The sequence below is a fragment of the Anser brachyrhynchus genome (genome assembly GCF_964034855.1).
Source record: "Anser brachyrhynchus genome assembly, chromosome: 1".
Lineage (NCBI taxonomy): Eukaryota > Metazoa > Chordata > Aves > Anseriformes > Anatidae > Anser > Anser brachyrhynchus.
In genome coordinates this window covers 129,686,247-129,704,116 of record NC_137694.1, presented here as the reverse complement: position 1 = coordinate 129,704,116, position 17,870 = coordinate 129,686,247, and the positions used below count along the sequence as shown (strand labels likewise).

The 17,870-nt window shown below is 40.7% G+C and overlaps 1 protein-coding gene across 2 annotated transcripts in view; it reads right to left on the bottom strand.

The window, feature by feature from the left end:
• Positions 1 to 17,870, bottom strand: part of PHKA2 (phosphorylase kinase regulatory subunit alpha 2) — a 44,889-nt gene that overhangs the window by 25,856 nt on the left and 1,163 nt on the right. For both annotated transcript variants that reach the window (XM_080576428.1, XM_080576427.1), the window contains exons 2-15: positions 16,856 to 17,014; positions 15,671 to 15,718; positions 14,733 to 14,901; positions 13,852 to 13,934; positions 13,129 to 13,209; positions 11,040 to 11,138; positions 10,588 to 10,734; positions 10,307 to 10,360; positions 9,632 to 9,754; positions 7,603 to 7,698; positions 6,038 to 6,145; positions 5,249 to 5,327; positions 3,659 to 3,793; positions 1,561 to 1,670 (exon numbers count right to left, since the gene is read on the bottom strand). In XM_080576428.1, coding sequence (XP_080432554.1) covers positions 1,561 to 1,670; positions 3,659 to 3,793; positions 5,249 to 5,327; positions 6,038 to 6,145; positions 7,603 to 7,698; positions 9,632 to 9,754; positions 10,307 to 10,360; positions 10,588 to 10,734; positions 11,040 to 11,138; positions 13,129 to 13,209; positions 13,852 to 13,934; positions 14,733 to 14,901; positions 15,671 to 15,718; positions 16,856 to 17,014 — 1,491 coding nt within the window. The remainder of the gene's footprint in view (positions 1 to 1,560; positions 1,671 to 3,658; positions 3,794 to 5,248; positions 5,328 to 6,037; positions 6,146 to 7,602; positions 7,699 to 9,631; positions 9,755 to 10,306; positions 10,361 to 10,587; positions 10,735 to 11,039; positions 11,139 to 13,128; positions 13,210 to 13,851; positions 13,935 to 14,732; positions 14,902 to 15,670; positions 15,719 to 16,855; positions 17,015 to 17,870) is intronic.

Here is a 17,870-nt window from a genome sequence, read left to right as displayed (position 1 = left end):
ATAAAGTGAGATGGCCAAATGGTCATATCAAAAATAATCCCTGCAAATCAGTCTAATTTCCTTCTTTGGGAGCAACTAGATGGTACACACAAAGAAGTGGCAGACAAATCTTGACATTTGCAAAGCCTTTCACACTAGCAAGCTGAAGAAAAAACATTTGAAAAGTCGAACCACTTCAAAATTGCGTTCAAACAGTAGTTATAAACCATTTTCTCGAACTGAGAGGGTATCTAACTGGGGTCAGCCTTTGTCCCATCTCTAATCAATGTTTTCATTAGAGAACTGGATGAAATACAAACTATGAAACCACAAAATCTGTGGACATTACTCAAGATCAACAAAGACGAGTTAATTGCTAACCATAGGAAGGTGAAATTAAACATAAATTCCACTCCATCAGAAAAAGGGGTGGGGGGAATGTTTGCCTAAGAAGTACAACGGAAAATGTTATAGAGCTTTGTCAAATAAGGAAAGTGTGTTGCTGATGCAAAGATAAATGCCATTGTGGAAAATATTAGTAGGTATGTCCATACTTGACACGTGCCAAGGTTTCAGCTGGAATACAGGGTCCTCCTATATGTATAGCAAGATGTGGACAAAGAGATATTTAAATAGTAGTCACAACTCTGAGGAATTTTTCCCTAATTTGCAAAAGTGGATATTGGTGTGGTGAAACAACACGACACAATAACCAATCTTCTCATGCACAAAATATCTTGTATAAAGCCTGTTGTGATCAATTGACCTGGGCAAGAATAGAAACGGATCCACACTACTTGCAGTAAAACTGATGAAGTTTGGTCATTAAGCAGCACTACAGAAGCCGTCTGTGGAATCCACTGAATCTATTCCACTGGAATTTAAAGATTTTAATAATCAAACATATTTAGGAGGGTGTGAGCATTCTTCACCCTGCTCCAGTTGCACGTTTGGTGTAGATGACCCCTTGAACTTCTAGTATAAACGGTTACAATAAGGCTACAAGAAGTGTGTACTACTTCTTTACGTGTACAAAAAAAACACAACAACAAACAATTAACTGTAGGAGGATCCAAACTTCTACCTACATTGAAAAAGCCACTAAACAGAAAACAAAGATAGAACATCGTTTTCTCAGCACTATTGATCCTTTCCACAATGAAAAGATTATGACTTAGTGTCTTGGGGGTTATAGTATTTGGCACACTTAAGTGAAACTACATTTTCCATTTAAGAAATCAGAAGAAAGAAAATATTAATGGATCTATTTTTGAATAAATTATTTAATTAGCTAGAATGTTGGTTCAGGCAGCGATCGGTAACAACTTTGCACTATTGATTTGCTGTGGCCTTCTGAGCCAAAAGCCAAAGAAGCCAGACTCTGTATGACAGAAGAGACATTTTTCAGTATGCCTACTACCTTGATCATCAACGATCCTAAAAACCCCACAAAGCAAAGTATGTCTGCTTTATTAGCCCTGCTCTATCTAAAGTGGAGTGACAGCACATGAAAGCAAAGTTCTTCATTAATGATTAGCCATTAAGTACACAGGGATTCCCCTGCCAGCTTTACGTGCTCACCTGAGGGGTGAAGGCAAAAATTTGATTTCTTATCACATACAGCTTGGAGGTACCCAGCACTCCAATGTGTCTATGTGGACGTCCACTTAATTTCATGTTCTCATTCCTACCTGTAAAGAAAAGAGGAAAAAAAGTCACCTAACACTTGCTCTTTGGTTTTCCTTAACAACCATTTTAGGCCAAGAGATCTACTTCATTCGTATCAGCAGAGCAAAAGATAGATAAGAGTGAGATGCTAGTGAGACTGGTGTGCTTTGTATCAATATAAATCAAATTTTAAATCAATATAATAGCCAGGGTTCTTCAAAGGCCTGATTCAAAATCAAGATTTTGGCTTCACCAACCACGGAATTAGGTCTTTTATTTGTATTCATTTCTCAGCCCACAAAACTTCACCACCAAGAACAAGAGGTATGCCCTTTCAAAAAACAGGCCATCAACATGTAACAGAAATTTCAGTGCCTTTCACTGCAGAACCTTAAAAGTTCTTGACCTTAAAAGGCTAAAGCACACCTCAATACAGAGAGGGATTTTCTTTTCATGGGGGTAATAAAAACCAATTTTCTCAGTGGGGCTTATTAGCTGATGTTCTGCACTGCACCCTTTGCTCCAGCACCCAGAAGCTGACTTGAATCCGTCTGACAAGGAGAATAAGCCAAACAACTATGTGCCTGAAAAGAAATCCCTGTGAACATTACTAAAAAAGTCACTGTTAAAAACAGTACACCGATGTGTCAAAGCAGCCTACTCACCCCCACTAGTGAAAGAAAGCTATTTCAAACTATTACAAAACAACTGCAAACTTCAGCAAAGCCCGGAAAATGTTTCATTTGTTAGAAGTTCTTTGCAAAAAGACAAATTCTTTTTAAAAAAAAAAAAATCAGCATAAGGAATTTTCCTTCTTCACATAAAAAGCACGATTTCTAAGATTTATTTGAAGGCTGTTACTTTGGATGTTTCAAAGCTTCCAAAAAACCTCCTATTAAAAACAAACAAACAAAAAAAACATAACAATGAGGAACAAACAAAAATATGAACAGTCTCATACTTTCTTCCACATTATCCATTAACCATATTGGCATGGGAACATGCTCCAGATAGACAGAGAAGCATGGTATAGCTCCTCTTATCCATGCTGAAAAAGAAATCTACCAATGTTGATCCACCTCATCAATTTTACTTTGTAGTAACATCCATAGTTTTGAGTCATGAATTTTTGGCATGCTTGAAGTTGTAAAAGTAAGTTCAATTAGGAATACATGTAATAAATTTTCACCAAGACCCCTAGAGCCAGTGGTGGTTGAAGGCTTATCTGATTTTCAGCTTAACTATAATCAGTTTGAGGTTTTGTGCATTTATTTAATCCAATTGTCAGGCTCAGAGGGACAACAGGCCTCTAGGGCCACTGCTGAGGAATTGGAACTTCATTTAAAGTCTTCAGGTTAGAAAAGCCCTAAAGGCTTCTGGGTTTGCAGCAGAAACAGAAGGCTTCAGCAGCCCCACTCAGCTCAGGGTTGGAAGGAACATTAGCAAGAACCTGACAGGCCAGAGTTGCTCTGCTAACAGCATAGCTTCCCTGGTTTGGAACAGGAAACTTCCCAGAGAGTCTGCTAGTACAATGGCAATCATACTGCAAGGTCTCCAGACCAGAGAACGAAGTATTCCGACTTCTGAAAAGTGAAATATTGCTTTTTCTACATTTTTTCGAGGCTTTTTTTTTTTTTAAGCCACTTTTTCTCTTTGGAAGTAGCTCCTGCAGAACAAAGAGTCAGTGCTTGCCTAACCCTTTCACAACTGGGCACAGAGAAACTTGTATTTTGGCCATTTTTCTAATGAGGCAGTTTTTTTTCCCTATTGGAGACCCTTATTTAAGACTAAAGTTGTAATCTTGATAACCTGCCTTACACAAGGAAGGTGGTTGATGTTGATAACCTTCCTTACACAAGGAAGGTGTGGGAAGGTGGGAGGTTATTTGTGGTTTTGGGGTTTTGTTTTTTGCTTTTTTGTTTGTTTTGGTTTTTGAAGTCAAATAAATTGAGACAGTAGGAAGGAAAAAAACAAAACAAAACTAAAAATACGTTGTACAGCAATCACCTACCCAACTTGGTGTAGAGATTACTCAGGATGCGAGCTGGCTGCACTCTCAGTGGATGGATATCAGCAATGCTCTGAACATCGATTCCATGGTCTTGCAATAGATTCTTAATTTGATTAGATTCTGCCAGAATAGTTACTGCATAACAGAAAACAGAAACACTAGTAAGAACCAAAGTTCTTCTCTTTTTTAACTGGCTGCCTTTATTGTCACCTCTCAGCTACTGTGTAATTGACTAAAAATGCACAAAGACCTTACTTCTTTCTTAATTTATGACTCCATGAGATCTAAGGGGATTACAAGGGGAGTTGAGAGATCTTTAGGTTCTCTGCTCCTCAGCACATCTTGTCATTCTTTTCTGCTCTGGATCGTAAAGTAATTCAAATTGGAAGGGACCTCACAAGGCCTCTACTCCAACCTCCTGCTCAAAGCAGGGCCAGCTATGAGGTTAGACCAGCTTGCTTGGGGCTTTATCATTTTCTTCTGATCTTTTTCCGTACCGCAAGTTCGGACTGTGCAGTCTCTTTCAGGAGACAGGGCTTTGCTCCTGCAAGTAGTTTTTCCCCTGATTTTGAAAATATTTGTTGTTTTAGTATGGCACATCATATCAACATAGTCAGGTCAATGGCAAACAGGTGCTGTTATTTGTATAGCAGTAAATGTTACAGCAGCTGTAAAATGGCAGAGGTAGAAAAAAAATAAAAAAAGCCCAAATTGGAGGAATTTACAATCCAGGGTCTGATTCTACCTCTTGTCCTGCATGAGGTTTTGCCCATGCCAACTGGGTTATTGGTTTGGGGCTAACGACTCAGTATTCTTCTTTGCATTATAAATAGTTGTCAAAGAATGCTAAAAGTAAGAGTGCATTTATATTTCTGTGAGAAATCAAGCACTTCAGAGTAAAAAAACACCACCACTGTGATACACCAAGAGGGGGTAAACAAGCACCTGTCCAGGTCAAAATACCACTGATGAAGACTGCTTCTGCTAAATGTGCCATTCTGGAAAAGCAACCAGGTCAGACCCTGGAAAAGGCTTTATCCCTGATCAGTTGGTGTTCTCCCTCCACTTAATTACTGGGTTTGGCTGTTCCTGAACTGATGAATGAAGCTACTCCCTGAAGCAGACAAAAGGCACCTCTAAGTCTGGCTGCTTTCTGCTCTCTAGCTTGCTCCTCACCTCCAGGAACAGAGATCCACTCCACTCATTGCTCTTCTGCTTCCCCTGAAAAGGGGCTGCACAAAAACCTGACTGAACTGACCGGTCTCCTGTCAGTCCTGCTCTTTTCCTCTAGTATCTGCCATGACCTTTCTTTTCAATTTAAGATTGAGTCTGCCACTCTCCAGTCCCCAGTCTTAAAATTTTAAGAAGTATTTTTTAAGAGGTTTGTTAAAACTGATCTTCTCTTATGGAAAAAAGCAGCCAGAGAAACACCCCTCTTCTCAGTCTCACAGTATCACCAAAGCATCCATGCACCATGTGAAAACCCACATCATTTTAAAACACGTCTTTCTTCATTCCCATGCATACGGACTTCACTCCAATTTACATACTCCAATTTACCCAGAATGTTTCAAAAAAAAAATCCCTGACCTTGTACCACAACATCAGGTTTAAATCCAGTGGAAAATCTTCTGTTTAAGGGATCAATTTCACCCGCAGCCAGAAATCCCTAGAATAAATACAAAAGAAAGAAAAAAGAAAGGACACAATAAAAAAATTAATAAAAGGCTCTTGATGACATCTACAAGCTATCTTAACCAATGTTCATTTTTAATGGGAAAGCGAGACTTAAAGTCTGGTTTCCCCATCCCGTCCCCTAAGTAGTATATTCAATAAAAACAGTGGCTGCAACATTTTTCAGAACAACAAGAAAATGGTTATGACTGACACAATCTGCATATCCTTATTTCCTATTTTAGAGTTGCAGCAAGTGAAGCAATTTTGCCAGGTCAGTGATTTTTCTGCAGCTCTGCAGAGATATTCAGTTGTTCCTTTAACAAGCCCATGACCAATGCTGGACAATTCTACAGGCATTTTATGCCACGGAATAAGGCACAACCCTCTGGAGCTGAGACAGTGCAGAATCTTAGCTATGAAGCAGCCAAGTCAGCTTGGACTTCATATTCCTCTAGCCTAACCATATATCCAGTCCATCTGGCAACTTACTCAGCTTGGTAAGAAACAGACAATTTAGTATCTACCTATATATATATTAAAAAAATAAAAAAGCTCCTGAAAGCTCAGTCATCCCCTCATCATCTGTGTGCATGTTCTGGAAAACACAGTGTCCCCTGCCTGACAATCAAATTTTACTTAAAGCCTAACCCAACTCAAAGCAAAATGAAATACAAACTCCCCTACTATACAAGAAATAATTACCTCTGCTAATAAGCAGCTAAGGACGTACATTGACTGGCCCCAAAGGTGAGGCAGCTTTCCCATCGGGGCACGATCCACTGAGTGAGGATTTTCATACTCCTCGTCCACCTGACATCAAAAGCACAAACAAGAAAATTACCTTAAAGTTCTGAAGAACAATCAATAATGCGGATTTGAAAATACAAAGTCTATCATCTAACCACTCTAATCTGTTATTATTATTATTACTGACATCTCTTGATTTTACTTTTGAGACTGCATGCTCTCTAGGACAAGAACTATGCTTCCTTAATGTAGACCACCCCGATCTTCAAAGCTGGAGCTTGAATGGGGACTCTGCATGCAACTAGAGCTTTGGTGTTAGCACCTCCCCTTTCTTCTCAGCATCCCTTCGCTGCCTTCCCTCTGGCAGCTTGTAGGGAATTGTGTCTGCCTTCCAACTCCTTTGACAATGACGCCTGACTTTCACTGATGACCATCTAGCTTCCTGAAAGTTCACATGAAGGTGCTTTCCAAAAATGAAGGCTATTCCACATTTCTTGAGTTAGCAAGAATGTTCAATGGAAAAATGAAGACATTTAGGAAAAACAAACAAACAAACAAAAAAAAAAACAAAAAACAAGACCCTGCAACAATAACAACAACAAACTGACTTGATTTTGCAGCATACAGATCTTTTGAGGGAAGGGGATAAAACCTCCTGGATAACATCTTTATCCATCTTCAAGCCATTTAAAAATATATAAATAGCAGGCAAAAACTACCCCATTTGTTTGTCGTGTTCATCACATCATCATCACATCAAAATTCACAAGAAGACTGAACTCTTACACGCTTGTTCCCACTAGGCAGATAACTCAGAGCTTCAGCCTCAGATGTCTGAGCAAAACATCAGCCTTCGACATTCCTTCCCTTAACTCAGACCAAGCCAGAAGGCTCCACACCCTTAGTGCGTGAGGGCTGAGAAGTCTGGAGTGGGAGGAGAAGTGGGCAGGGAGAGATACAAAAGCAAATACCATGGAAGAGCACACAATGTTGTCTGAATTTCTGTCACAATGGGAGAAACAGGTAAAACAGTGAAAGCAAAAATGGGAAAAACAAAAAACAAACTCACAAAAAAAATATCTAACAAATGCCAATTCATCTGAAACCTGCATTTATCTTAAATGCAAGCTCTAGAAGAAAAAGAGCACAAACTATTGACAGAATAGGCAGGCAGGAGAGTCTATATTTATTTCTTCTTTGAGCTTCAGTTTGTAAATCAGCAACAGCGCTTCTTAGATATGCCTTATTATAAGAACTTAAAAAAATTTTAGATCTGCTCTAGAACTTCCCTAGGCACTCAAGATTCCCAGCTCCAAGATTCGATCATCTGGAAGCCTAAAGTTTACCATTTCTTGGCAAGAGCCATGAGAGGTCTGTTAGTTTTTAATAATGCATAGTGGTTTGGTTTTTTTTTTGCATTGCTAGTGTTGATTTATCAGCTAGAGGAAAATTACTGAACTGACACTGATTTTGGTATCTATACTTCACATACAGAAGTGGATGCTTCATTTTCACAATACCTTTTCTGGAGGGACTGCGTACAGTTCAGGCATTAGAACTATTCCATTCTTTTCTCTAATAAGTATTCCTTCCAAAGCCTCTCTGTACTCTTCCACCTGGAAATATTTACAGAAGGGAGAACTGACAATACATTCAGCAAAACAGAAACAGTAAAAGTTAAAATTTCAGTAATTTTCTGTTGAAAATTAGTAATAAATAAACAACAAGGGTGGTGGTAGGGTGGATCACGACTTGCTGATGGAAGAAAAGGCTTCAAATTCTCAGATATTGTTCCAGCATCTCAATATTATCAGCCTCCAAAACATGAGCACACATCTTTAACCAGCAACAAACTACTGAAGCACTAAACATACTACAACTGAGAAGCTACTGGAACAAATTCTGCACGCAATTTGATGATGATGATGCAGTGACATGGAAGACGTCAGGACTGACAATATCCATGAGGAGTGTAAGGTGTGTGAATTATTAGCTTTCTACCAAGCACATTTGTCTATGATTTTCTGAATCCTGCTTTACAGGATTGGGAATTCAGTTTCTCTTAAAAATTCACCCTGGGGAAAAATTAAAATAGATGTTAACTGATTAAAAATACCTAAGTTAACCAAATGGAAAATCCTCTTGTTCTTGTGTTGCTAGACAACATATTACAAACAGGAATACCAGGCTGATACAGAATGAAAAACATTCAATATTCTTTTTGCCAGATTCCTTATTTTGACCCATTTCTTAACTATTGCATTCCAAGCTTTTACTTACAGGGAAGCTGTCTTCCAGCACTACCAGAACTTGATTTTGAAGTCCTATTTCTGCTATACCTTTCTGAGGAAGTAGCTATAGTCTACAGCACAAGTTAAGGTACCCACATGTTCTGTCATGGTACACTAGTATTTTCAGTAGTCTATCCACTCTGAGTCCTCAGGATGCTTATTTTCCTAACAAGTGCTGCCACTGCAACTACATGTTTCCCACAGTAACTGGAAGACTAGACACTTACCTGCGTGTCTCAAGTCTCTCACACAGCTATGTTTAAACTGTGGGAACTGAGGGCAATTGTCCATTCTGAGCACACCCTAGCACAGACCATCTACATACCATAAAGATAATCAGGTACAGACTGTCCTAGATCACCTAACTAAATTCTGGAGACTGCTTTCTGAAGAGAGAGTTTATTGCCTTGACTAAAGTTTCAGTAAACTCTGACTTTTCTCCTCATGAAACAATGCCTTATCTCTCCCCACCAGACTACTTCTGCTTTGTTCAACAAACCAACTCATATTTCTCGTAAATATCTCACTTGATTTATTACATCTGGTACAGAAAGGTTTTTTGGTCTGAAATTGCCTCCTTTGTTTCTGATGGTATTTTATTTTTAAGGGATTATATTTAGCAATCTCCAGTCCCTCTGCATACTGGGCAATTTTAGATCACATGTATTCGTTACTTCCTTCTGCACCAATCCGCAGAACTCTTGGTGTGAACACATTTAGTCCTTGTTACTTACTGCTCTTTTTTACGTTATTTAGCTCCCATGACCACTGAATGCTTGACACAGCAAAGGCATGAAGTAACTTAGGGAATCAGCAATTAACTTATGAAATCAGTGAAAATGAAATGGCTCCTCATAAGGGTCTAATCCACCCCAAATCTCCCTTGAATGTATGAAAGTGAATTCTTGTGAATCCCAGTAAATTCCCAGTAGTGTTTGATGCCAACAGAGCATCAAAATTGCACGAGATTCAAACAGTAACACCCATCACACCACAGCCCCAGAGCAGCATGCAAGACCAGAGGCTGCATGTCCTCACCCAGCTACTGATATCTGCAGTACGTGATCCATCTACACAAATACATAATTTGTCTACACCAATATTGCACACGGTGAAGGATCTGCCTTCTGCTGGGATCTACTACAGGAACGGGTCATTGGGACTTCCATGGAGACAACCGATAAGCAAAATAAACATAGAGCAAAGCTACAAAATACTTCTTTGCATTTCTATTCAAAGGCGTTTCCTTTTTCCTCACCTGAATTTTGTCCTCATTAAATACTCCGTCAATTAGGAAGTACGTCCAGAACACCGGCCACTCACATTCAATATTCTCAAACAGCTTGAGCTCAGCAGGATCGTAGTGCAGCCTGCTTGGATCCTGGAAATTCAATCATGTTCATTTAGTCACAGTGCTAAATTAGTCACTCAAACTCCATACATAATGGAAGCCTATTTTATACAAGTAATTAAAACCAAGAAACCAATAAAAACACAGGAACCAGTTTCCACGCAGCCTCTTGATTTCTTTCTCACATTCAGTCCCAGGCTCATTTAATCTGTTTCCAGACAAATCAACCCTTCCCAGGCGTAGAATCTAGGTGTCACCCAATAATTTGTCTCTGCCCTAGTTCAAAGACACCCCGGGGCACCTCAAACACATTGCTTCCCCTTAGGCACCATAAGCATGTCACTCCTTGTAGAATGATGAATTAACTTCTCTCAGTAATAAGTGGTTTTCAGACCATTAGTCTCCTTCAGACATGAGTCATTCCCAGGGCGGACGCCTGGATTACTACCAAAGATGTCACCACTAAGATGTCTTAACAATGATGCAGAACTTCACCCTTCATGTACATAAGACGAAAAAATTGTCCATAAACAAGAGATAATATTCTTCCTAATGTCTACTGAAAATACACATCAGAAATACCTCTCTGGGTGTCTTGTAGCCATCCCGGAGAAAACGACAGCAGCCATAGCGGCCCTATAAAAACAGACAAAATTACAGAAAACTTCTCATACCATTCTTCCTCATAGACTGACATCTGTGTATAAGCAGTGTGTTTTCAATGCCACTTAGGGGTTTTCTTCCCTCTGTTCCATGCACAGACCCACCAAGTCTGGCAATCTGTTTAATTAGGATTTTCAGTTAAGAAAGGAAGTTCTGCTTCTCTTTCTCTCTGAAAAAATAAAAATAAAGGAAATCCTTACCTGCAGTTTGGATATGATTTCGCTCTTGGTTACATTAACAAGGTTTATATCCTCCACTGCAAAAGCCGGGTAAGAAATAATAGAGAGAAGGCCAGCATCTATCTCCTTTGACGTGGATGCCCTCGGCAACATGGAGTAAAGTATAGACTGAGCAAAACAGGAACAAAGAGAGGGATGTAAAATAATTTGTCTTGTTCAAAAGACTATGTAAAATGCAAATGGAATATACTGTTTGCCAACTGAGAAAGAATTCACTGCATAATTATTTTAGCTAGGTGAACAGGAGAACACACTTGTATGTGATCTACTATAAACAGGGTGAACAGCGCAGTCTGAAGTCATCCTTATTAAGTTTTCACCTCAGTTAATCATCATTAAATTTAACAACAAAAGGGAAGGGGAAAGGGACATGGGTTTTCTCCTAGCAAAGGAAACAGAAAACTAGTTTTTACCTGACAATGTTCTACTTCATCAGGAAGAACATGAATCACTGATTTGTGCCCTCCGTGAGCTCCAAAAAGATCTAGCTCATCTATTGCTTCCAAAGCAGCCTTCAAAACAAACAAACAAACACACACACCCCCAAAGTAAAACAAACATTAAATAACTTTTAAGTCAGGTATACACCCTAGCACCTGTACTTTTCTTCAGAATGAGATTAGGTTAGAGAGGTTTGCTCCACAGACATGTTTTCAACTTCAATGGGAAGCACTGAAGTATTTTAGAAAAAATAAATATTTTTGCCTTTCCACTGGAAGGATACAGGACTGATGTGCTGGTGACCCTTCTCACAGTTAAAATGCAATGCAAAGCAATGGGCAGCGCTGCTTCTGCTGAGATAATACCTAAATAGTATTTAGTAATAAATTTTTCTGTCCCACAGCCAAAATAACTCCTCCATATAGTAGCCTTTCAATCCTCCTTCCTGCAGGGCTATTCACAGAGAAAGGCTTGCTCAACATGCCCAGGACCATCGGAGGCCGGTTCCTGGAGAAGAGAGCACTGCCATCTACTTCTCTTACTGATACCAGCACTTCCCGAGGGAAAGAGAGATGAGATGTCTGCTCTCTGCACTCCTAATGGCCAACCAGACATATCATGCCCTGTCTCGGCAGGTGAATCAGCATGTCTTGTACCTCTCAGCCATAATGCGTATGCCTAGGGAAGACATTAGCAGCCCACCCACTTTGTTTGAGCATCCCTACTTTAACCCAGAAGGCTACAAAACCCTGGCTTTGCTGATGTGGGGTTTGCGGTGCTACCCAGGGACTGGGGCAGGAAGAGAGCAAGGACTGGGCTACCAGAGCCAGCTTAGCAGAGCTTTCCCCTGAAACTCCAGTTCGCAGGGCTGTGGCCACACTGAGTGCTGCTCCATGTCTATTTGTATCCTGCAGCTTCACCCTAATGCAAATCCCTGACCAAGGGAGTAGAGCAGAGAGCAGCTTGCCTGATCTCCGCCGAGAGGCAACACAAACATCAGTTCCCTGGCTCTACAAAGGCTCTCTCTCTAGCAGACCAATAGAGCAGCAGATGTTTCTGCTAACAGCGGAAAGTTTCACTGAGGAATTTACAGCCAGGACCACAAGCAGCCTTAATGGTGAACACAAGACCCTTGGACCCATTCAAGGAAACACATTCTCTGCTATACTGCTGCCATGGATTGCGACAAAACAGATACAAGAGACAAGTGTTAAGGGGGAGAAATCCCAAAACATATTAAGAAAACAGGATCAACCTCTGCAGCAGGGTATTCAGACCACAGCAACCCCCACCAGACTGTTCAAGACAAAAACCTCACACTGAGGCACCCCCACTGAAGCTGCCTTGTCACTCTTTGACTCAACCGCAGCCAACACCAGCAGCTTCTCCCTCTTGCAGCCAGCCACGCAAGATCTTGGTTACTGATAAATCATGCTGAAATGCAACTGCACCTTTGATGTTTCTAATACTCGGTTTGTGTCAGTCCCCCAGACACTATGTAAAAAGGGAGTTGGAAACTACACTATACATTTATGGCCTTTAGAGCTTCATTGAATATCTCTGTGACCTTGCAATACAGAGGAACCAGAAATACTTGCTTTCTTTTAAATAGATCTTTACTCATTTTTCTGCCTATTTTAGTTGTGAATAATTTCTGTGGCTGATATCCTGCTGTTTTCCAGAATTTACATCCGGCTCAACCTTAACATGAAAACATCCTGTATAATACTGAGGGTAGATAATTAAGAAGGAGGGATAAAAAAAAAAAAAAAAAGAGGCCACTTCATAAGACTGCACCTCACTGAACCTATCAGATTCATGCCTCAATGACCCTGCTAGATATTTTGCAGTCCTTGGAACAACTGTATTAAGGTCCTTCAATGCTAGCCATTATCACAAGGATTTGGCATATACTCAACTCATACCCAAACAAAAATTCTTATACAATCAGTTAACAGTTGCAGGGGCCAAGAAGGCTATGCAAAGGAAGCTATCAGGTTCACTAGAGCCATTTAGAGTAACAGAACAGCCAAGAAGGAGGAGTCAGGAAGATGTTCTCACTTTGGCCATCCCCACGGAGCTTGCATTCAGTTCAGGGATGCCCTGGTTTGTCTTATCACCACGTTCCCAAATGCCATAATCCTGCAAGAATAACATAAAAAAAAATGGCATGGTTACCTAGAAAACTATTTCCCTCCCTTGCCTCCACATGCACAGCCCCACCACAAAACCGGACCCTTGTATGAAACTTGTCTATTGGCCTTAAAAAATAAAACAACAAAAAATTCCCCAAGTCTCTGAAGAGCTCCCCCTCATGTTTGAAGAGCAGTACAAAGAGATATATCCCAGCAGGATGAGGTCTATAATCATGAACCACTTTCTGCACTGACCACACAAAGCCCTTTATCCTGCACGCTTCTCCCTCTACCTCTTCAACTTCATTACTTTCCAAAAACACGTTTGATAACACTTTGCTCTTTTTAGAAAGGCCCATAAGATGAGACATCAAGAGTTATTATTTATTATCCATAAAGATCAAAATAATAATTTAAGAAAACCTATTATGATGATAGAACAAATATACCTCACCCAGGCAGCAGTAAATCCCTCCACAGCCCTCCCACCATCTCCAAAGATGCTGCTCACAACAAGAAGTACTGACAGATTCTGACATCCTCTCATGGAAAATGAAGCCCATGTTTTCATTCACCATCAATAAATAATTTTCCACCCATATCTGAGCAGTGTTCAGACGTTTAACACTTAAATAAGTACTGTACTTACAGCAACTTTGTAGGCAGCTTCTATGTAAAAAACAAGATTCTGAATAAAAGCAACTTCATCAAGGGTGAAGATGATACGTAATCCTGATTAGAAGAGGGGAAGAAAGTAATTACACATATTAAAACAGAAATATTTACTCTTCAATGAGTTTCAAGCTTTTGCCTATTTGCTACAAAATACTGTCCACAGAAACCAATGGAAAGACTCACGCTGATTTCAAAAGAAGCAGCAGCAAGCCTCAATATTTGCTGCTGATAAACTATTTCAAATGCTACCAATACACGTCACCTGTTTCAAAGACCAGCCAAAAAAACACCCTCAGCAGGAGAGTGGCATTCATCCCCAGAAGGTATAGAGCAGAGATGCCTGGGCCAGCTCTGGCTCTCAAGAACCGCGTGGCGCAACTCCAGCAGCAGCCCCACCCCACCATCTGCTTCTCGCTCTGCCAGGAGATCACCAGGATAAGAGCCTTATCCTCTCAGGAAGAGCACAGGTGAGAAGAGCACAAAGTAAAACAGCGCCAGCAAGAAAAGGAACACAGATAGGCTTAGTGGCACCTGACTCAATGTGGTCACTCTCGGAAGAAACCTGTTTGTTCATCAGCACAACCCATGTAGTCTTCAAACACAGCTCTTCTCTGATGCGACTCTGTGTAGCTTGTGTATTTGTATGCCAACAAACTTTAAGGGAATGGACGCTGCCTGGGCAGTTACCGTGTGTATGTCCCAGTTTCACATCCACATCTCTTCCACAGAAACATTATTTTCTGAGTAATAACTACGCAAAGATCTTTGAAGCTAGTTACAACTCTCTTCCATTTAAATGAAAGCTGGAATACAAAGACTGCAACGATAGCCAAGGCTAACATAACTTCTGCTTACCTGATGCAGTCATCTGTGCTAAAAAGAGCAGGTAAAGCGAAGTTGCATCTACTTGCAGATGTCCCCACTGGTCATCTCCAACCACGGTGGCACAAGTAGCTGAGTTATACTTGGCGTGCAGGCAGTCTTTGGTACTCTGTGTGCATTTGAACTTCTCTACCTTATCTACCTGAAAAACACCAGAGATTTAGAATATGAATAATGTTGGAAGAAATTCTCCAAGTAACTTCAAAACAAGCACCTTGTCTTAGGCAAGGTGAAACACAAGGTCCTAATTTTTGTTACCTCAGTTTGATAACAAACGAGAGAACAAAAACGAGATAACAAAAGAGAGAAAGTGCTTCAACTTCAGACTCTAGCTAAATCCATGTCTGTTTGGGAAAAAGTAAATTTAAACCACCTCAGATCTCTGTTACGGGTATGCATGTTTGTGAAAATCGGTTTGCAATGGCTAGACTGTGATTTGCTACAAGCCTGATCTCAAAAAGGTGCAAGTAGGATCAGTTTTGCTCAAAGAAACTACAGAACTTTAAAAAGACTTCCCATACCACCTTGTACAACTGCACAAACACACAATCATTCTGCAGAAAAAAAAAAAATGAAAAAAAACACAAGGAGTCTCTGCTTCAAATGAAATGCTTTGTATTTACAGCACATGCTAGTTCAACTCATACCGACGCCAAAAATTTTTCAACCCCCACTGGCAACAAACACACAAGTGGAAGTCAATCAAACCATTCACTGCTACTTGCCTGCAAGTCTGTGGTACTACGCTACTGCCAGATGGACGCTTTCCATACAGTAATGGCTTGGAGAGCTAAGGCTCTTCATTCTGGGCACACGCATTTTCCAGAATACTTTCCTTCTCTCCCTCCACCTACAGCCCTGCATCTCACCTTGCTGCTACCCGCAGTAGATGTTGCTGGGTTATAACATACCTGTCTCATCATGCACTGCAAGAGCCCCCGCATCAGCTTCACAACGTTCTGCAAGAACAAAACAAACCAGTGACACTTGTGCATCGCCAGCCTTATCAGATGTTACAAACATTCAAAAGCCACGAAGTTCACACTCCCTGCTAATGTCCTCCCAAAGACAGGAAATTGTATTAGACTTAAATGCTTTAAATGCCTTTTTTTTTTCTTTTTTAATTTGGTTCATCCCTATCTAGGAGAATAAATCTTTTCCCACGGGTCCTCTCTAAATAGTGGAGCAACCCTCTGTGGTCTTTCTATCTGGCTAAGAAAGAGTAATGTCACATGTTGTAAGAACAGTAATAATGGTTTGTGGAGCACCAGATCCAGGGAACACTGGTAAATAACTGCAAGGCATTGACACAGTAACCTGTGGAGTCTCTTCATCTCTTTATACAGCACAACGGCAAGCAGATGACTAATGTAAAGAAAGGGACTTTAGTGTGCACAAAGAGAAGCACAAGATCTAGTCTGAAATGAAGAAATAAAACCCATTTTTATCTGTGACTAAAACTAACTGTGTGAGCTACCTCCCCTTCCAGGTCCCTCCCAGTCCGGAGATCTGTGCCTTTGTTTCTGACCAAACATGTCTATACACCATGTATGACTTTCATGAGACTACACACATGCACATTTCAAAGACAGCTACTTTAAAGGGCATGTTTCTCCTTAAGGGAAAGGACAGTCTAGCAGATAAAATGATATCCTAGGATTCAAACAACCTAAACTTGATTTTCTGCTCCAAAATATACCTCATGAGGGATCTCAAGGTTTAATCAAAGAGGCTTGTCAATCTGGGTATAACATCTCTCGGAAGCCTAGTTTTCAACAATCTGCCACGCAATGGAAGTTTGACTCCTACCAGTTTGTGTTTTGTTTACATTTTAATTCAGATGTTAGCCTGTCTGTTGTTCAGTTCTCCAAATCTTACTTCCTGGGAGGCAGCTGGAAATACAGGCCACCTTGTGGCACACAGACACTACTGCCAAGGGAACAAAACACATATTCCATGCTGGGAAAACTGTGCCAGATCCTAGACACAGCAGCAATGCAAGCACACCATTCACAACCACCCCCCTAGGAAACAAGAAAACAAACAAACAAACAAAACAACAGCATAGCTGGTTTATGCCAAAAACTTTGACGTACCTGCTCAAGCTCGTAGGCTTTGGCCTTATCCTCATCCCGGTCTGCATTCTTTCGGTAAGCCATCCCGAGCCCCCACACCGCCAGGATGCTGTAGACGTTGTCCCGTACCCAAGCATCCTTATGGTCTGTACCAGCTGAAAGCAGCCCTGTTACTGGATTCTAAGCAGAGCAGAAAGAGTACAGAACAAACATCATTACCTGAAATCCCATCTATCAATATGAACTGATTCTTTCCTTATTAAAAGAGAAAGAAACAGAAACAAAAGACAGAGCAAGGATGATTTCACACTGGTTGCACACTGTGGCTGTCACAGTTTTACAATAAAAGAGAGGCCCAGTCCTTTCCCAAACTCGCACAAGTGAAACACAAAATTTCTTTCAGCACTTCAGGATGTAATTTACAACACCTAGCTGGGCATCCTCATCCACCCAGGATGATTAGCTAAGTCACTAGGTGAAATCTGAAATACACTGAGGAAATATGAACTTAAATTTTGCATATTTGGAAGGAAAACGGGGTACTGAGTTAACACTAGAAACTAAGTTTGGGATCTGTTCTTGCGTGTGGCATGACCTCAGTCTGTGGTATGACCTCGAGGAAGTTAAAGAAATACTACTTCCCTTCTAGGAGGTGAAAAAAAGTATTTGTTTATTTAGCTACACGGTTTATGAAAGCTAAAACATGAATGCATGCAAAGTCTCTTTATACCCTCCAATACAGAGTGGCAAATTCTGAGGGTGCTTAATAGCAGCGCTGCCTGAAAACCAGCACACCGACTCTTGCGTTCCAAACACTCCATTAAATTTTTCATTTAATCGCTGATTCCCATCACTTCATTACCATCAATTTTTAAGACTCTCTTTGTCAGCTGTGTGTTCAAACAGAGAGGCTGGGATGGATGTAAGACCAATTGCTGCTAGTGAGATGTCTGACCGCTGGCGTATCGGACACGTTTTCCTCACGGCCAAACGCCCGCGCCCTGTGCCGGCCGTGCCGCTGGGAGCACGGGCTCAG